Below are 21,904 nucleotides of genomic sequence, written 5' to 3'. Positions count from 1 at the left end.
GTTAATTAGTTGAGTTTAAATTTTAAAAAGGTAAAAATACAAAAAAAAATGCTGTTGGTATTTTGACAGGGATTATATTAAATAAATAGATTCCTTTGGGTAGAATGGACATCTTAATAACATTTATTCTTCTAATCCATGAGTGTGGAATGTCTTTCTATTTCTTTGTGTCATCTTCAGTTTCTTTCATCAGTGTTTTATATAGTTTTGTGAATACAGGTCTTTCACCTCTTTGGTTTATTCATAGATATTTTATTGGTTTTGGTATAATTGTAAATAGGATTGTTTTCTTAATTTCTCTGCCTGGTGCTTTATTATCAGTGTATAGAAAAGCAACAGATTTCTGTACATTGATTTTATATCCTACAACTTTACTGAATTCATTTATCAGTTTTAGCTATTGTGTGTGTGTGTGTGTGTGTGTGTGTGTGTGTGGAGTCTTTAGGGTTTTCCATAGTAGAGTATCATGTCATCTGCAAAAGTGAAAGTTTCACTTCTTCCTTGCCAATTTGGGTACCTTTTATTTCTTTTTGTTGTCTGATTGCTGTGGCTGGGACTTCCAGTACTATGTTAAATAATAGTAGTGGGAGTGGACAGCCCTATCTTGTTCCTGGCTGTAGAGGAAAACCTCTCAGTTCTTCACCATTGACTGTGTGTTTTTCGTGTATGGCCTTATTGTGTATTATGGCCACATAATAATATGTTGAGGTATGTTCCCTCTAACCTACTTTGTTGAGAGCTTTTATCATGGATGATGTTCCACTTCATCAAATGCTTTTTTACGTCTATTGGGATGATCATATGGCTCTTATCCTTTCTTTTATTACTGCGGTATCTCATTGATTGGTTCGTGAATATTGAACCACCCTTGCAATTGATTGCCTCTTGCTAATTGTTTTACCTAGCAATCAGATCCTAAAACATTCTGTGAATGCCAGAAAATAGATTATTTCTTTGATACTTGTTGATCCCATGAGGTTATTGTGCGTCTTAGATGGACATGAGGAGAAAGGTAAATTAGAATTGTAACTCCTTAAAAATTCTCAAGAGTTTATTTAAAGGTTAGTTGACTTTTCTTCAATAAATAGGAAAAAACATTCCCTCAATGTATATGATGTAGTCTGATTTGAGGATCTTTGGATGACATTTTTAAAGATTGTCATGAAACTTTTGTTGAGAACAGAGGAACAAGACTCCTTTTGATACTTGCTATTATCAGTGCTAAGAGTCAGAAGACTTCCAACTTTATGCTCTTACTGAAATTTAGGAGTTTCCTTTGTTTACATGAAGGTTCACAGTAACTTCATTTGCAATAGCCAAAACCTGGAAACCACACAATTGTCCTTCAGTGAGTGAATGGATAAATAAACTGTGATAAGTCCATACAGGGAATACTATTCAGTAATTAAAAGAAATGAAGTATTGATACATGCTACAACTTCCATTACTCTCAAAGACATTGTGCTAAAAGAAGCCAATCTCAAGGAAAGAGAGAAAAGAAAGGAAGGAAAGAAGGAAGGAAGGAAGGGGGAGAATCCTGTTTGATTCCATTTACACAGCATTCTGGAAAAGAACTATAGTGGTGGAGAACATCAGTGGTTGCCACAGGTTAGGTATGGGAAGAGGGTGTGACTACACAAGAAGAGTAGAGTAGAGGGAGTTTTTTGGGTGATGAAACTATTTTGTGTCTTGATTGTGGTATGGTTAAAATAATCTATAGATATATTAAAATTCATAAAACTATATACCATCCCCCCAAAATTAAATTTTACTATAATCTGTTTTTAATTAAAATCTTTTCATGGGAGCACCTGGGTGGCTCAGTCTGTTAAGTGTCCAACTCTTGATTTTGGCTCCGGTCATGCTCTCAGGGTCCTGGGGTCCAGCCCGCTGTGGAGCTCCATGATCAGTGGGGAGTCTTCTTGAGGATTTTTCTCCCCCTTTCCTTCCTCCCATTTGTGTACTATTTTTCTTTCTCTCTCTCTCTCTCTCTCTAAAATAAATAAATCCTTTAAAAATTAAGTATTTAAATGAAAGTTTTCTCCTACCATTGATTCTCTTGGAATCTTCCATTTTGATGCCACATTAAATTTCCCAAAGAACATGTTGGTAGTTATTTCCATAGACTCCTCATTTATCATGCTATATAAAACAGCAGTTCTCAAGCATTCTTATGGAATGCTTAAGGACCCTTTACACTCTTAAATTTTATTGAGGACCCCAAAGAACTTCTATATACATTGTATCTTTTTAATGTAGGTTATATCTATTACGTATATTAGGAATTAAAACAAATATTCATTTAAAAATAATACTAAAACCATTACATATTAAAACAAATAATGTATCTTTATGAAAACTATATTTTCCAAAGCAAAAAAAAAATTAGTGGGAAGAACATCATTGCTTTACGTTTTTGCAAATCTCTTTTATATCTGGCTCAATAGAAGACAGCTATTTTCTTACATCTGCTCTGCATTCAGTCTGTTGTGATGTCACGTGTCATATACCTCCTGGAAAATTTCACTATACACTAATGAGAGAATGAAAGTGAAAAAGACAAGTAACATCTTAGTGTTATGAATTTTTTTTTTTTTTTTTACCATCCTTAGACTATTACACTTGAGGACCACTGCTATTGAGATAGCAGGAACATGGGCAGTCCTCACTTTATATATTCAGTGACGACTGTGTGTTAATTTACCAGCAGACCTTGATTTTCTTTAGGAAGATTTTCAACCATAGTCCTTAACTGACTGCTATGTGGGGTTGTTTTTTTTTTTTTATTTCCAATGAATTTATAGGTCTTTGGTACCTTGTATTGGATTAGCCTTAGCTCTAAAATTTTGTTTTGTATTCACAGTTCAGTTGCAAGGTGTTTTTTGGCATATAAACATAACCTCATAATGTCTTTCTCATCTTAATGCCAGATTTTTGAAGCTTCAGAAATACATGCTTCAATGAAATTAAAATATGGATTATAGATCTAGGAATGGCTCTAAATGGTACCACTATGTGAGGAAGAGGTAACAGTTAACTAACTCAGACTTCTGTGTTTTACTTCCACAAATGCCTCCTGAATTTTCATGATTTCTTCAGTAGATGTATGTTGGGCCTCTTCTCTGTGTACATCCCCATAGGCAATTCTGGGGATTCAGAAAGGAACAGTGAAAAAAACTAACAACAAAACAAAAAGACAAGCTACTGAATGGGAGGTGTTTGCAAATGGTATGTCTAATAAGAGGATAACATCCAAATACAAGAACTTTATAACCCAACAAAAAGAAAATAATCTGATTAAAAATGGGCAGAAAACCTGAATAGACATTTTCCAAAGAAGACGTCCCAATGGCCAATAGACATATGAAAAGATGCCTGATACTACAATCATCAAGGAAATGCAAAACAAAGCCGTGGGAGAGAGCACCTCACACCTGTCAGGATGGCTAAAATCAAAGACAAGAAATAACAAGTGTTAGCAAGGATGTGGAGAAAAGGGAATCCTCATGCACTGTCGGTGGTAATGTAAACTAGTACAGCCACTATGGAAAACAGTAGGAAGGTTTCTCAAAAAATTAAAAATAGAACTCCCACATAATCCAGTAATTCTACTACTAGATCTTAACTGTCAAAGAAGAAGAATTTTCTCTGCCTTTCAATGTCCTCCTAGTTGGACTAAGAATCAAATTGACATGAAACAGATTAACGGGAGAGGATAAAATTTAATACTGTACATAACAGGGATTCTACCTATACATGGAAATTCCAAAGATAGGCAGCATGATACTTATAGGAGCTAAGGAGAGGATAGAGTCTGAGGAAACAAAGGGGAGAAAGACCATTAACAAGAAGGTGAATGGAGATGTTTAAAAAGAAAAGTTGCCTTATTATGCAAATATGTTTCTTAGGGAAAGAAGAATTTATGTTAATAGCTTTCTTCCTGGTACAGGCCTGGTTTTGAGGGGAAGGTAAAGAGATTTAACTGAATCTTCTGGGTTTTTATCATTTTTAGCTGAAAACTGTCTTCATGCCATAGTGACCCATCTTGGGGCAGTCTGCCCTTGGCCCCTACATTATCCATAGAAAGCCAAAACATGAATTCGAAAAGATACATGCACTCCTATATTTATTGCAGTGTTATTTGCAATAGCCAAAATATAGAAGCCAAGATGAATGAATAAAGACATGAGATAGTTAGATTTAGATATATCTAGATATATAGCTTGTTTAAGAAATCACATCTGTGAGAGCTTAAAGAATATACAGAGCCCAGTTCTATCTGACACTAAAGCTAATATTCTAAACTACTAGGCTGCCCCAGCTACCTACCCCTCAGGGTTAGACTCCTCTCTTTCTTATGCTATGCGCATCTAAATTATGTATTTTCTGCTTCTGAAGTACCTATTGTCTTCCAGAGACCATAGTTCTACCTAGCACACTTAAGGGGTTTGGCACACTCCCATAAGAAAATTCTTAACTAGGATGGCCACATCTTTTGGAGCCACGATCCTTTGCATAGTATATGCTAGTAAATTACCATTCCTTTTTACTGACCTTCCTTACCTCATCCCCTTCATGATCCTCCATTCGCTTCTTATAAGCTTCCTGTTACATTTATCAGCTCTCTACAGCACTTTGCATATACTGTCATCATAACACCAGCCATATTATGTATTCATTATTGGGCTGGCTATTTCCTCTGGTTTACCTGTAAACATTCAAAGATAGTCACTTACTCCTCTGTATACTCTTATCACCAAACACAGAACTGACACATAGTAGGTTCTCAGATCATCTTTAATGGGATATATGGAAATAAAATTTGTGTTGATGATTTTGGAGTGGGAAAATAGAGATCTAATGGCATATGGAGTATTATCATTTTTGAAATTTTACTCTTTAAACTTTTTCTTAGAATAATTTATTAACAAGTCCATCTCAGGGGAATATAAAGATCTAGTTGGGACATTTAGGAAAATTATTTTTAAGAGTTCTAAGCAGAGGGGTTATGTGCCATCTGGCTTTACATTTATTGGTAGCCAACTCTCACAAGAAACCATGAATCCTTTACAAATACCAGGTGGAAAATAAATACTAGCTCTGTGGACCTCCTTTTGCTACTTGAATTACACAGCAGCACATGAGTGGATCCATGATATTCCATTTATAGACCAAGCAGACCATTTTTGCTAGATTGATTCATTGAGATGAACAGCTAAAACAAGTTAAAATCCATCATCATATCCCTGCATTAATTTCAAAATGAATTTATTTGGTGTTAAATGGACATTTGTTTTTATTATCTCAAAGATTGGGCTTTTCCTCCAGTAAAGCAGAATAATGTATCTATATGGTGTTCTAACTTGAACAGTACATAAAGATTAGTAAATAAGGCCCCATTAAAAATACTTATAATGTAAGTAACATGAGTCCCAGTAGCATTTCTAATGTCCATTAATGCTTATTCTGAGGATCAGAGCTCATTTTACTGAGCCATTTAGTCAAACCGTGTGATTATTTAGAAAGTTAATTCATGCATACTAAAATCTAGCTTAAGTAATGCAGAGGGTAGGAGGTAAAACTCTATGGAGACGGTAGTCCTTTTTGTTATTTAATGATCAGCCATAATTAACTTGCAAATTTGAAATAATTAGAACAAATTAAAGGTATTTAACTTTGCCTCCCTAAAGAAAAATTCAAATTGCACCAAATGCAGCTTTAAATTATTCAAATCTCAGAGGTCTGGGCTAGATTTTTTTTTTTTATAATGCCTTTTCTATGATGAGAATACCAATCTGCTTTTTGTCAGAAGGCATCCTATCAAGTAATTGTTCTTTGTGTTTAATAAATGACAGCTATTCTTCTTTGTAAAAGTATTCCAGTCTCCCAAGACTACATCAGCATTTCCGTGGCATTTTAATTCAATAAAACAAAAGGTTAATGTTTTTCTACTTTTTAAGGAATGCAAATACAAGTGGTATTCAGTTGGTTCTGAGTGACATTTAATATTTGCCATTCAAGCTCAGACAGACTATCGCGATACGAGATTTGGGCAAAATAGCGAGGGAGCTTTGGATTATTAGAATTTTACGTAACTTGAAGAACTGAAAATGTTTTTCATTTCCCTATCCTAATTCAGGGCTACTCCATTTCCCTTTTACTATGTTATAATATTAGAATATGGATAAAATGTTAGTGACTTTAGAGTGACTAACACAGTGCAAGCAGTCCTAAACGCCATGAGTTTAACCTCTTTTCTGCTACTGTGTTGAATTTGATCATTTTGCCATAACTTTAACAGCTCCGAACAGATGCTAAACACGAATAACAGACAACTACTGGTAATAATTTCATCATATCAATGAATGAAGTTGTCCTCTATTAGTCAGAGCCCCTCAGTGAATTTTGTACACATTTCATCTGAATGCTATGAAGTGATAAACACTGATCATCTGACAATTAAGTTTTGACTTTATTATGCCTCACACAGTTAATAAGATAGAAAATACATGGTCGGTGAATCTTTTCTTTTAGTAGTCAGTTTTCTATAGTTTTGGAAATAAGATATAGTTATTTAAAAAGATATAGTTATTTTTATATATCACAGTGTATTTTTAAGTTTATTTGGTAAAATTTCCCCTGCTGTTTCTTTTAACTTTATTTTTAAATCAACTTTATTGAATATAATTTACACTTAGTAAAATGCACACATCAAGTTTAGAGTGTTTTAACAAATAGATACACTTGTGTAACTAACATCCGAATTAATATAGGAAGTATCCATCATCCAGAAAGTACTTTGTGCCACTTTGCAGTCCCAGACAAACCCCTGGCCCAGGCAACCAGTGATCTGATTTCTGTCACTCAAGATAGTTTTGCATGTTTTAAATCTTCATATAAATGAAATCATACTGTATGCATATTTTTGGCATTTTTGCTTACCGTATTTTTTAGATATATTTGTATGTTGCTGCATATTACATTAGTCCATTATTTTTTTATTCCTGAGTATTAGTTCATTGTATAAATAAACCACAGTGTGTTTATCAATTCATTTATTGATGGACATTTAGATTGTTTCCAGATTTAACAGGAAGGAAGGAAAAAATCTGAGCTGTTATAAACATTTGATGTTATAAACATCTACACAGAAGAGACTTTTGTGTAGAAGTCTCTTAACAGGCATGTTTCTTTCTCTTAAGTAAATATCTTGGAATTGAATTGCTATATCATATTGAGCACATGCAAGTGGTGGGGAAGGGGCAGAGGGAGAGGGAGTGAGAGAATCTCAAGCAGGTTCCATGTCCAGCAGGACAACACAGGGCTTGATATCACAACCCTGCAATCATGATCTGAGCCAAAATCAGGAGTCAGCTGCTTAACTGACTGAGCCATCCAAGCACTCTATGTTTATTTTTTTTTAATATTTTATTTATTTATTTGACAGACAGAAAGCACAAGTAGGCAGAGAGGCAGGCAGAGAAAGAGGGGGAAGCGGACTCCCGCCAATCAGAGAGCCTGATGCGGGGCTCGATCCCAGGACCCTGAGATCAGGACCCAAACAAAAAGGCAGAGGCTTTAACCCACTGAGCCACCCGGGCGCCCCTCTATATTTATTTTTAACTATATGTGAAACTGCTAAATTATTTTCCAAAACGATAGAACTTCATAGTCCTACCAGAAAAATATCTGAGTTCTGTTTGCTCCTCATCATTGCCAAGGCTTAGTATAATCAGACTTATTCATTTTAACCATTTTAGTGGATGTGAAATGGTTTCTCATTGTGATTTTTGTATACTGATCACTCTAATGATAATGTGTGTCTCTTATTGTTGTTTATTGGCCATTCATTCAAAAATATCTGTTCAAATCTTTTGACCATCTTTAATTGGGTAAACAACCCAAGTATTGAACATATAATTGTTTGTATATTTGTATATATATCTTTTGTCAACATATATTGTGATTATTTCTCCTTGTGTATGACTTGCCTTTTTATTTCCTTAATGGTGTTTTTGAAGAATAAGACTTTTTACTGATGAAGGTTTCCTTATGTTTCCTTATGAGAGTTGTACAGTTTTAACTTTTACATTTAAGTCTGGTTTATTTCAGATACACTCTCACGTGTAGTGTGATGTAGGGCTCAACGTTCATTTTTTTCTATACAGATATTCAGTTTTTCTAGCACCATTTGTTAAAAAAAAAGAAAAAAAGCAATTTTTTCTTCACTGAATTGTCTGATGCCTTTTCAAAAGTCAATTAGATATGTATACACACACACACACACACACACCCATTTATGGGTTTCTATTCCATTGATCTATCATACCATTGATAAGAATGTCCATTCTTATGTCAGTGTCATACAGTCTGTACTACTTTAGCTTTATAGTAAATGAATGAATCTTAAAGTCAGATAGTATATGTCTTCAGCTTCACATTTCTTGTTAAAAATCCTTTTGGCTATTCTAGGTTCTTTTGTTTACATTTTAGATTGTGTTTACCAGTTTCTATTAAGGAGCTAGAAATAGGATTAGATCGTTTTGGAGTAGAATTGACATCCTAAAAACATTGAATTTTCTAATCCATGAACTTGGTGTATCTCTTCATTTATTTGGGTCTTTTAAAATTTAACTCAGTAATACTATGTAGTTTTCAGTGTAACAGTCCTGCACACTTTTCACTGAACTTATTGGTGGTATGTAAAAAGAATATTGATTTTTTTTAATATTTACCTTTATACTACAGTCTTGATAAATGCATATATTCCGCCGGGTTTTTGTTTTGGTTTGGTTTGGTGGCTTTTTGTTTTGTTTTGTTTTAGGGATTTGGGGTTTTTTGTTTTTTGTTTTTTTTGGTAGATTCCTTGGGATTTTCAAGTTCACAGTCACATTGTCTGAAAAATAGTAGCCTTTCCAAGCTTTATGCCTTTTGTTTCTTATTCTTGCCTTATTGTATTGGCTAGAACTTCCAATAAAATATTGAATAGAGGGGCGCCTGGGTGGCTCAGTGGGTTAAAGCCTCTGTCTTCGGCTCGGGTCATGATCCCAGGGTCCTAGGATCGAGCCCCACATCGGGCTCTCTGCTCCGCGGGGAACCTGCTTCCTCCCGTCTCTCTCTCTGCCTGCCTCTCTGTCTACCTGTGATCTCTGTCTGTTAAATAAATAAATAAAATCTTAAAAAAATATATTGAATAGAAGTGGTTAAAGAAGACATCCTTGCTTTGTTCTCAAGGACAAGAAATTCTGTAATTCACCAATAAATATTATGTTGAATACCAGTTTTTGACAGATGCTCTTTATCAGATTGAAGTAAGTTCCCTTTGCTTCCTAGTTTGCTAAACATGTTTATCTGGATTTTACCAAATGCTTTTTCTGCACTTATTGATATAACTCTATGCTTTTACTGCTTTATTCTTTTAATAGGATGATTTACATGGATTTATTTTTGAATGTTAAGCCATCATTGCATTTTGGAAAAATACTCATTTGGCCATAATGTAGTACCTTTTTATATATTGCTGGATTTGATTTGCTAATATTTAGTTGAAGATTCTTATGTCTATGTTCATGAGGGAATCTAGTTTGTAATATTCCTTTATTTTAATTACTTAATCGGTTTTTGGTATCACATGGTAACATAATAATGAGCTGAAAAGTGTTCCTTCCTATTTATTGAAAGCTTGTGTAAGATTTTTAATATTTCCATTAAATATGTTAAAATTTATAAGTGAAGCTATCTGGTCAGTTTTCTTTGTGGGAATGTTTGGTTATGAATTCCATTTCTTTAATAAATATAATGCTATTCATATTTTTTATTTCTTCTTGAGTCAGTTTTAATAAATTATATTTTTCAAGAAATGTCTGCATTTGGGGCAGAAGACTTGGGTGGACATTTTCCCAAAGAAGATATCCAGATGGCTAACAGACACATGAAAAGATATTCAACACTGGGGCACCTGGGTGGCTCAGTGGGTTAAAGCCTCTGCCTTCAGCTCAGGTCATGATCCCAGGGTCGTGGGATTGAGCCCTGCATCGGGCTCTCTGCTCAGCGGGGGGGCCTGCTTCCTCCTCTCTCTCTCTGCCTGCCTCTCTACCTACTTGTGATCTCTGTCAAATAAATAAATAAAATCTTTAAAAAAAAAGGATGCTCAACATCACTCATCTTCAGGGAAATACAAATCACACCTGTCAGAATGGCTAAAATTAACAGTATAGAGGCTTCTCAAAAAGTTAAAAATAAAACTGTCTTACAACGGATAAATCACACTACTAGGTATTCACCCAAAGGATACAAAGATTCAAAGGGATACATGCAACCTGATGTTTATAGCAGCATTATCCACAATAGCCAAACTATGGAAAGAGCCCAAGTGTCCACCGACTGATAAATGGATAAAGATGTAGTATGTGTACACGTACACACACACACTCACACACACACAATGGAATATTACTCAGCCATCAAAAAGAATGAAATCTTGCCATTTGCAACAACTTGGAGCTAGATTGTATTATGCTAACAGAAATAAGTCAGTTTGTCAGAGAAAGACAAATACCATATGATTTCACTCATATGTGGATTTTAGGAAACAAAACAGATGAACATATGAGAAGGGGAAAAAAGAGAGAGGGGGGAAAGCAAGCCACAAGAGACTCTTAATGATAGCGAACAGACTGAGGGTTGATGGAGGGAGGTGGGTGGGGATGGGCTAAATGGGTGATGTGCGTTAAGGAGGGCACTTGTGGTAAGCACTGGATGTTGTATGTAAATGATGAATCTCTAAATTCTACTCCTGAAACCATTATTACACTAGATTGTTACGCTCCTGTAAACATTACACTATATACACTATATATATATCTATATATCGATACATATAGATATATAGATATATAAATAGTATTAATATAAAATAACATTATATATAATATATTACACTATATATTAACTAACTAGAATTTAAATAAATATCTGGAGGGTAAATATGCATTTTATCACATTTCAATTATTGAAGATAATGACATTGTTACTCATGACTATCCTTAATATTCTTCTACTATCATTAGAATCTACAGTGATATCTCCTTTCTGATTTTTAACATTCATAAATTGAGTTTTTTTTCTTTTTCATAGTTTGTCTTGGTAGAGAGTTATCAGTTTTATTAATATTTACAAAGGGCCCACCTTTGTGTTTCTTCTGTTTGTCTATTTCATGATCTTCTACTCTTGTTTGCTTTCTCCTACTTACTTTATATTTAGTTTGCTCTTCTTTTTCTAGCTTTATAAAATGTCTTATTATATCAATGATCTTAAACTTTTCCTATTTAATATAGGCATTTAAGTTATTTTCTCTCTAGTATCTTCTGATTCCCTCAAGTCTTGATAAGTTATATTTTCATTACCATTCATTTCAAAATAATTACTAATTTCACTTGTAATTTTCTTATGGATTGTTTAGAAGCATGTTACATAACTTTCAGATTCTTGGGATTTTTCTAGATGTCTCGGTTTTTATTTTTAACTCCATTGTGGTCAGATTACATATTCTGTAAGCTTTCATTGTTTTGAAATATATTGAAATTTATTTTATGGTTCAACATACTTAGCTTGGTCAATAGTCCATGTGTATTTTCTTAAAATGTATGTTCTGTGGGTGCCTGGGTGGCTTAGTCGGTTAAGCATCCAATTCTTGATATCAGCTCAGGTCTTGATCTTGGGGTCATAACTTCAAGCCCTGTGTTGGTCATGGAGCCTACTTAAAAAAAGAAAATGTATAATCTGCTGTGGAGTATAATATTCTGTACATATCAGTTAAGTCAAATTGGTTCATAATGTTCAATTCTTCTTTAGCCTACTGAATTTTTATCTTTTTTTCCATCAATTGATAATAAAAGGACATTAAAATCTCCCAATGTGATTGTGATTTTCTCTTCTTTTTCCTTTGTCTTACCAAATTTACTATATGTATTTTGAAACTCTATTTTAGATGCATATGTAGTTAGGATTGTTTTGTGTGTCTGTGGTGATTTTCCACTTTAAAGTGGAAATGGCATATTTCTCTTTATCTCTTTTGACTGTTCTATTTGATATTATATAACTATTCCAATTTTCCATGTGTGCTATTTACATGGCACATCTCCTTCCATCCATCCTTTTATGTCAGTTTATTTATTCTTTCATATTTAAATTGTGACTCTTATAAGTACATATGGTTTAGGTTCTCGATTTTTCTCTCTAGTCTAATAATCTCTTCTATTTACTTGAGTGTTTAATTCATTTGAATTTAATTTAATAACACTGTCATATTTAAATCTAGCATTTTGCTTTTTATTCTTCCTTTCTATTTATTCCACCTGTTCTTTGTTCCTCTATTTCTTCTTTTCTGGGTTTTGTTTTTTTTTTTTTTTTTTTTTGAGGTGATAAGGGGGAAAAATGAATTTTTTTCCATTTTCTTTTTTAATTCCTCTATTATTTCTTTGTTATCCCTTTTTTAATTTTCTTTAGTGAATTCTGTAGGGACTATAGTATGTTTCCTTACTTTATTGAAGTCTACGTGGCACTAATATTGTGCCATTTTATGTGGAATGTAAGAACTTTTCTATTGCATAGCTTATTTACTTTCTTATTCTTTGCAGTATTATTGTCATAAACATTACAGCTTAGTGCACTATAAATCCCATAATACAGTGTTATCTTTTTGCTTTAAACATTTATATATCTTTTAATGACATTGAGAGAAACATAAGGATATATAGACTTTTAGGGCCGCCTGGGTGGCTGAGTGGGTTAAGCATCTGACTCTTGGTTTCAGCTCAGGTCACAATCTTGTGGTTGTGAGATGGAGCCCCACATAAGGCTCTGCACTCAGTGTGGAGTCTCCTCCAAATTCTCTCTCCCTCTCCCCCTCCCATCATGCTGTCTCTCTAAATAAAAATAAAATCTTTTTAGAAAAAGAATCCTTTTATGTTTATTCATTTATATACTATTTCCAGTGCTTGTCATTTCTTTCTATAGATCCAGGTTTCCATCTTGTGTCATTTTTCTCCAGCTTGAAAAACATTTTAATATTTCTTGTACTGCCAGTCTACTGACAACAGATTTTCTCTTTTTTGTTTATCTGAAAATGTTATTTCTCCTTCATTTTGCTTTTTTTTTTTTTTTTTTTTTTTTTTAGTTTATTTATGTTTGACAGAAAGAGTGTGTGAGAAGTGGGGGTAGGGACAGAGGGAGAGGAGAGAGAGAATCCGAAGCAGGCTCCATGCTCAGTTCAGGGCAGAGCCCAATGCGGGCAGGGCAGGGCAGAGCTCAATCTCATGACAGTGAGATCATGATCTGAGCCAAAACCAAGAGTCAGAGGCTCAACCAACTGAGCCACCCAGGCACCCCTATTTCTCCTTCATTTTTGAAGGATATTTTCATGAGATGCAGAATTATGGGATGACAGGGTTTGTTTGTTTGTTTTCCAGTACTTCAAAGATATTGTTCTACTTCCTCTTGCCTTCCTTGTTCTGATAAGAAGTTACTGTCAATATCACTTTTCTTCTTTATGTAATAGATATTTTATCTAGTTGCTTTAAAGATTTTCTTTATCTTTGGATTTCAACAGTTTGACTGTAATCTGTAGGTCAACATTTTTCATCAAATTTGGGAAATATTCTGTCCATTATTTCTTTAAAATATATTTTTTCAAATTTTTTAAAATTTCATTCTCAGTCTCTTTTTCTGCAACCTCACTTATGTTTGTTAAACAGCGTAATACTGTCTATAAGATCCTTGAGACTCTGATCATCTTTCTTCAACCATTTTTTTACTCTGTGTTCTTCAAAGTGGGTCATTTCTATTGATTCTTGGATCTTTCGTTTCCTTTTTTCTAGTTTTTATTATAATTATAATTTTTAGTTCTATATTTTTCATCTGGTTCTTTTCTAGACTTTCTCTCTCTCTCTGCTATTACTGCCTGTCTCTTCACTCATTAAGATCATGTTTTCCTTTATATCCATCAACATTTTTTAAATTTTATTTTGTTTTCAGTGTTCCAAGATTCATTGTTTATACACCACACCCAATGCTCCAGTTTGCAATATGTGCCCTCCTTAATACCCACCACCAGGCTCACCCAACCCCTAACCCCCTTCCCTTCCAAAACCCTCAGTTTGTTTCTCAGAGTCCACAGTCTCTCATCGTTCATCTCCCCATCCAATTTCCCCCAATTCACTTTTCCTTTACTTCTTCTAATGTCCTCCACGTTATTCCTTATGCTCCACAAGTAAGTGAAACCATATGATAATTGACTTTCTCTGCTTGACTTATTTCACTCAGCATAATCTCCTCCAGTCCTGTCCATGTTGCTACAAAAGATGGGTATTCATCCTTTCTGATGGAGGTATAATATTCCATTTTATATATGGACCATATCTTCTGTATCTGTACGTCTGTTGAAGGGCATCTTGGCTCCTCTCCTAGTTTGGTGATTGTGGCCATTGCTGCTATGAACATTGGGGTAATTATGGCCACATCAAAAAATGGGCAGAAGACATCATCATATTTATAATAGCTGATTTAAATGAAGTTTTTGTCTGCCCAAATCCAACATCTGGGCCATCATTGGTGATTTTAAGTGATTGATTATTTTTTTCCCCTTAACTCTGGGTCACACTTTCTAACTTTTTTGTGTTTGGCAGTTTGAATTATATGCTATATATTATGGATGATGCATTTAGAGAAGTGGATTTTATTATCATTCTCTGAAGGTTGTTGATTTTTGTTCTTCTCGGCAACTAATTACTTGCTAGTCACCTTGAACTGGGATAGGTTTGGATATATGCTTTGTGAGGGCAGATCTCTGGAAAGTCCCATGTGTTTTCCAAGCCCCTCTAATTTGGTAAGACTTAATGTCTTTCCTCCCTATGTATTTTGTCACAGCTTGGTTTTAAGCTTTGTTAGAGGTTCATAATAAACATTTATCTAGGTTGTAAACCTTTTGGTGTCTCAGCTAAAGTCCAGGACATTAACATACCTCTTCATTCTTTACCAGAACTCCTAATTTCTCCCAGCATTGTCCAATTTGCAGTACTTCCATATTTCTATTCTGCTTTCAATTTTCTAGCGTCCACTCTTCAGTAAGTCTTGCAGTGGAAAAGAAAATAAGCAATAGAGAAAAGCTACAAGCTAAAAGTTGATGCTTTGAAAATATATGTAAAATTTGTAAGCCTTTTCAAGATGATCAACCTATTATAGAAAGAGAAAAAAATTAACAGTATCAGGAATGAAAAAGAATCTATGTCACCAGAGAGTCTAACAATATTTTTTAAAGTAATTAAGGGGTATTATGAACAATCTCTCAGAAGTACATTTGACAACCTAAATGATATGAAGTCCTTGGAATTGACAATATACCAAAATTGTTACCCAAAAAATTAGGAAGTCTGAATAGCCTTATACCTGTTGAGGGAATTTAATTTTTAATTAAGAAATTTCCTACAAATAAAACTAGACTTGTGAATTTTACCCAACATCTAAAGAAGAAATAATATCAATCTTACATAGATTCTTTCAGAGGCTAGAGTAGGGTTTCTCAGCCTTGGCACTATCGACATTTCAAATCACACAATAATATTTTGTTGGGGAGTTATGTGTATTGCAGGTTGTTTAACAGCATCCCTGTCTTCACCCATTAGATGCCAGTAGCATCCCACCCCCACTTTGTGACAATCAAAAACCTCTGCAGACATTGTTAAATATCCTCTATATAACAAAATGTCCTCTAGAGAACTATTGGACTAGAGGAACAAAGAACTTACCCAACTCCTTTTGTGAGACCTAAACCGGGTAAAAGAAGTAGAAGAAAAGAAAATGGCAAAGTGATCTCCCTCATGAACATAAATGCAAAACAAAAAAGTTTCTTAACAAAATATTAGCAAATTAAGTCCAGGAATATATGAAAAGGATAATCCAGTTTAATCAAGTACAATTTATAACAGGAAAGCAAAATTGTTTTAACATTTGAAAATCAATGTGATCTGCTATATTAACATAATAAAAGAAATCCAGTGTCTCAAGTAGATGCAGAAAAAGCATTTAACATAGCTCTTCCATTGCTCATACATTATAAGGAGAAAAAAATGGCCTGTCATTAAACTAGAAAGCTGATAGAGGATATGGACAAAGATCATCTATTTAGTGATGAACACTTTTAGGAATAAGAAAGAATGTCCATACTTAGTACTTATATTTACATTGTACTGGAGGTCCTAGCTAGTGTGATCAGGCATAAAAAAATATTAGAAAGAAAAAAGTAAAACTGTCTTTATTCTAAAATAGCATGACTGTACACGTGGAAATATCCTAAAGAACCTACAGAAACAATTACTAGAATTATTAAGTGTATTTAACATACTCACAGGATTCGAGTTAAAATTCAACATACAAAAATCAATTTTATTTCTATATAATGCAATTAGCTGTCATATAGCAATAGATAGAAAATAACAATTAGAATAGAAAATTTACAGCAACATAAGAAGTCATCAAATACCTAGGAATAACTTAACAAGAAATGTACAAAATCTCTACATTGATCACTATAAAATACTGCTGAGATAAATTCAAGAAAACTTAATAAAAGGACAGAAAGATATACCATGATCCTAAATTGGAAAACTCAATATTGTGAAGATACAAATTTTTTCTGAATTGAAGATTAGATTCAATGCAATTTTAGTCAAAATACCAGCTACTATTATAGAAATTGGCAAACATTCTAAAATTTATATAGAAATATGAAGGGCTTAGAATAGCAAAAACAGTCTTTGCTATTTTAGAAGAGTGAATTGAAAAACTTGTGAACCTAAGTTTTGGTATGTTAACTAAAGTTATATAATCAAGACAGGTTGTTATTCACATTAACATAGATAAATAGGTCAGTGGAACAGAATAGAGTCCAGAAATAGACCCAAACAGTCATATGTTCAATTGCTTTTTGACAAAGGTATCAAGCAAGTCTATGGAAAAAGTATCAAACAAGTCTTCCAAAAAAATAATACTGGATATACTAGATATAGATATGGGGAAAAAATGAACCTTGAGTCCTACTTCTCATCATACCCCAAAACTAATGGAGCCTGATCCACAGAAGAGGGCAGCTTGGCACAGAATATCGGAGCTTGTGTGGGGTAGGGAGGACTTTCCTCCTGGGGACCTTATTGGTGTTGGAGCTTGAACCTTGACCAGTATACTGCACCCTCCCAATAAAATCCTAACCCAGGATCAAGCTCTCAGGCTGCTTTCTCTAGTTTTACATCTATAACACCTGAGTCTTGACACAAATTTATGATTTCTAATCATTAGACCTTAAACTTTGCAGGATAGTTTTTTCCTTGTTCTTGGTCATTTTTATCTTGAATTCCCTCAATACGAATTCCAGTTCTTCACTTCTCTCCTCAATACCCATTTCTTTCACTCACAAGAATGAATTTACCTCCTGCTTCACTGAGAACACTGAAAGTGAAGTATGTACTTCCTCAACTCCGTCCCAACCCCACCACTGTTAAGTCAGCCAGCCAAGTACCAAAACACTATAGAATTATTGATCCAAATGCTTTCTTAAAATATCTTCCCAAATGTTTTATAAGTAACTCAGCCTACATTTAACTTCTCCCACATTCCCAATCTTTCCTCTCTGTATTGCCTATGCCCCCATAATTCTGCCAGTCATTCTCACTACCTTTTCCCTTCATTTTTCACATTCAAATACTCGTCAACTCCTGACTTTAAATCCTAAATATGGTTTTTAAACCATCTCTCTTCATTTTATATGACTGCTTCTCCATCCCAACCCTCTATCATAGTGTTTTTTTTTATTGATTCTTCTATTGAATATTTGCCTTCAGTTTTCCCGTTACAAATAATCCTGCAATGACTGTCCTTGAACAAATATCCTCATGTTGTTGTTAATGTAATTCCATATGATAACTTCTTAAAAGCAGAATCTTAAGAGGTAGGTGCATAAAATGCTCTACCAATTTGCAGTTCCTCCTGTAATGTATTACAGCGCTCTTGTCCCTGCACCCTCACTGACACTGAGTATTATACTCCCCCCTTAAGGGAGGAGTTTCTGGTTTTAGGTTTAGGTCTTGATTTTTAATGGAAAGTCTGATCGTGTCTGTAATCCTAGGAAAGAATCCAGTTGAGAGGAGGAGTTTGTAAATTATAAGAAAAGGAGATAACTGAAAGGCTCTAGTCACAGAGGGTATAGGTCAGCGATATCAAGATTATGAATAAAAGGTGTGATTTTCTTCTGAGACACTAACAGAGGGATAGTAGATAGGTAAAGATGGAAATAAATGCAAAGGAAATAAGAAAAATTTTATAGTCATCTTTATTTTAAAGAAATTAGAAGCCAAGTCCCCTGTTGAGATAGAGGATCTGGTTTATTTGAGAGAGAGTGCAGGAGCACAAGCACTCTCTCTTTCAAATACATAAAATCTTTAAAGAAAGAAAAAGAACAAGCAGAGATGGGGGCACCTGGGTAGCTCAGTCAATTAAGTGTCTGACTCTTGATTTGCACTCAGGTTGTGATCTCAGGGTTGTGGGATCAATAGAGCCCCACTGCAGGATCCATGCTTGGTGGGGAGTCTGCTTGGGATTCTTTCTTTCCCTAACCATTTCTCCCTCCTTCTGCCCCTCCCCAGCACCCCCCCAACTCATGCATGCTGTCTCGAAAGAAAGAGAGAAAGAAGGGAAGAGAGGAAGGAAGAAAAGAAAAGAGAAAAGAAAAAATAAAAGGCAGAGATGTAGTCCTTGGATTTGCCTACATCTAGAGCTTCTAGGTTAAAGTAAAATTATCTTACATTCACAGTGAGGTAGTTTTATTCTCTTTCTTTTCCTTTCCCATGAATAGAAGTTATATGAGTTAAGATATACATCCACTGGTTAGTCCACATGGGAAAATGATCCCTGAGTTCTGTTATTAAAAAAAAAAATTTTTTTAAGAGTATAAATTTAATATACTGCATTATACCCATATAAAGCCATACCACTAGTAGTTATTGTTTCTTTATATCACTCCAAACATAAAGCCACTTAATGTCTTGATTTTTATTAGAAAATTATGATATGAGCAAACATTATTAAAAATTCTGATCAACATAAACTAGAAGCCCAATGACTTAGATGGGTTTACATGATTTGAATCCTGGTCAAGAGCCCTGAGATTAGCAATGGATCCAGTAATACTTTGTCAACTTATTCAACTTATATACTTATATTCTTATATTCAACTTCTGGAGTTCAAATACCTTAATATTTAGACTCTACTTTTTGATTAAATGTCTTCTCTCTTTTTTTTTTTTTCACTTTAACTCTTACATTGTTTTTGGGCATGGGGAAGACACCAAAGTTTCATGAGTCTGTGGTGAATTTAAGTGTAAAGGAAGAGGCTGGTAGAATAGTAAGGAATATACATCATTGGGACACTTCTTCCTAAAAAATAAAATGTTACAAGAGGAAATGTGTTAATGGTGGGAACACAGTTTATTAGAGAGAAAAACATAGGCACGTGTGTTTATTTTCATTAAAATTCCTTTTACTCCATACTTGCCTTGTTGACTTTGTAATGAACTTATGTGAGGACAGAGACCAGCTATTCCACATGCACCATTGGACTGCTCTGCACATACCCTGGGCACATAATAAATACTGTAACAATTGAAAATGAGAAACACAAATGCATTTTGAAGCAAATTGGTGATATTTTAATCCCTACTGTTCAATTTTAGTACTTGGAAACATTTTAGTTATGCAAGTCTTGTTTTAGCGTACTTTTTATTTCTACAGATATTCTGGTTCTTAGTCATACTCTGTGGCTTTATTAGCAGTTTCATGGGTCTGAGTCTCATTTCCCCAACTCCAAATATAAGCTTTTTGAGGATAAATACCATTTCTTCTCTAAAATTATTGTGGCAAGATACAAAATAGACCTTCGGTAAATTATTCAAATTATACTTCAATAAAAAATAAGAAAAAGAAGTTCTTGCTGCCGTGAATTGCATTTCAACTCATGCTGAATTTATATGCCTTTATATGATCATGTACCCCCCGTCTGTGCTCTCTACAGCTCATTCATGTTTATTCTTTTCAGTTTATTGAAGTCAAAATGTGATGGGTGGCTGCTGGGAGCATCATCGTCCATCAAAAAACACCAAGAGTCCACTAACAGCAGTGAGAATAGAAGAGAGAAGAAGTCAGTTGGGTTTCAATCACATACAGAAGATGATACCCTATGGACATGTCAAAAGAGAGATACATATCGACCCCAAAGAGGTAAGTTTAGCATTTATACGTAGCAAAAGGAGAAGCTCTTCTGGGGCCACTTGTTGCTGGTGGGTGCAAGCCATGAACTCCAGATGATTTTTATCACCCCGAACAAAAGTTAAGTCTATTACCAATTGATGTGTGTCTGCAAGGCCACAGGTGGCACATCTGCTACATCACTGAATCACATCAGCCTTTCTCTTAGAATACTCTTATAAGCAACTGTCCAATTTGTCCCTCTTTGCAAGCAGCAAACCGTAAGGCTGATTTAATAGTAAGTATGGTTATAGGCATAAAATAATGTTCAAAGTGAGTAAAGAGGACCGGAAATTAAATGTAAATTTCTGCTGGGAGCGTAAATTCTAGCAACTATAGTTAATCCTCGATTAACTAGAAATATGGAAAGGGTGAAGGAGAGGTCATAGACAATTCTACTTTGTAGCTGAAATGAAACTTCGTAAGTCTGAAACATGTATTGCCTAGCAGTCTTTTAAATGCCAGTAATTCTTCCTACTTTAGATGTCGCAGATTTTTTTTTTTAGATTTTATTTTTAAGTAAACTCTATACCCAACATGGGGCTTGAACTCACCACCTCAAGATCGAGTCACACACTCCACCAGCTGAGCCAGCTAGGCACCCAAATGTCATAGATATTTTAAAAGAAATCAATTATAAAATAACTGAAATGTTGAGCGAAGTGGTCAAAATTTAGTCGTGTTTCCTCATTGTTTCTGGAATGGCTTATGGCTTCACCTCTCCTGAAATTATCAAGAGAAGGACTTCCCAGCAGAAACAGCCAGTCCAAGCTTCCTTGTGCAGAGATGTGCAGGCAAGAGAGGGCCACAAGAAGTCCGGGAACCCCCTCTGCTCACACCTTTTCCCCAAATATCTCTCTTACCTGCTCACAACCATTAACCCTGGCTTCCTTCTTTTTTTTTTTTAATTTATATTTTAGGTAATTAATGTACAGTGCAGTACGATTCATCAGTTCCATACAACATCTGGCGCTCATCACAAGTGCCCTCCTTTCATGCCCATCAACCATCCAGCCCATCCCTCTGCCTATCTCCCTCCATCAACCCCATTTGTTCTCTCTCCTTAGGAGTCACTTATAGCTTGTTTACTCTCTTCTTTACCCCCCTTATGTTTGTCTGTTTTCTTTCTTAAATTCCACACATGAGTGAGATCATGTGGTATTTGTCTTAGTCTGACTGACTGTCTTCACTTTGCATAACATCCTCTAGTTCCATCCACATATCTACCTCTTTTTTTTTTTTACTGGACTGGTACCTGCCCTATTCTGGTACTAAGCAACCAACTTTCCATAATTTCCCTGGCCACTCTTACATTCATTTGTTTGAAAAATGGGCAGCAGTTCAATAGAAGATCTCATCCCCCACCGCCTGTGTCATGATTTTTAGTTTTAACTATGATTAATCTAGAAGTTGTTTAATCTTTTTCCAAATAACTGAGAGATGATAATTAGTCCAAGATTCAGAAAAGGAACTATCCACATCTTGAAAAGCAGGTACATGTTTTTTTTTGACATAAGGCAGAAGTTCTGCAGACCTCCATTGCCTTAGAACAACT

The 21,904-nt window shown here is 34.6% G+C and overlaps 1 protein-coding gene across 3 annotated transcripts in view; it reads left to right on the top strand.

Annotated features, from left to right (window-relative positions):
* The window catches only part of KIAA1328 (KIAA1328 ortholog), a 311,457-nt gene that overhangs the window by 232,698 nt on the left and 56,855 nt on the right, over positions 1 to 21,904 (top strand). For all 3 annotated transcript variants that reach the window (XM_032859574.1, XM_032859572.1, XM_032859575.1), the window contains one exon: positions 20,141 to 20,322. In XM_032859574.1, the coding sequence (XP_032715465.1) occupies positions 20,141 to 20,322 (182 nt within the window). The remainder of the gene's footprint in view (positions 1 to 20,140; positions 20,323 to 21,904) is intronic.

This window comes from Lontra canadensis, unplaced genomic scaffold, assembly GCF_010015895.1.
Source record: "Lontra canadensis isolate GAN:19392208 unplaced genomic scaffold, GSC_riverotter_1.0 scaffold17, whole genome shotgun sequence".
Classification (NCBI taxonomy): Eukaryota; Metazoa; Chordata; class Mammalia; order Carnivora; family Mustelidae; genus Lontra; species Lontra canadensis.
Note: the sequence above shows the minus strand (reverse complement) of the source record. Positions and strands in the feature narration are given on the sequence as shown.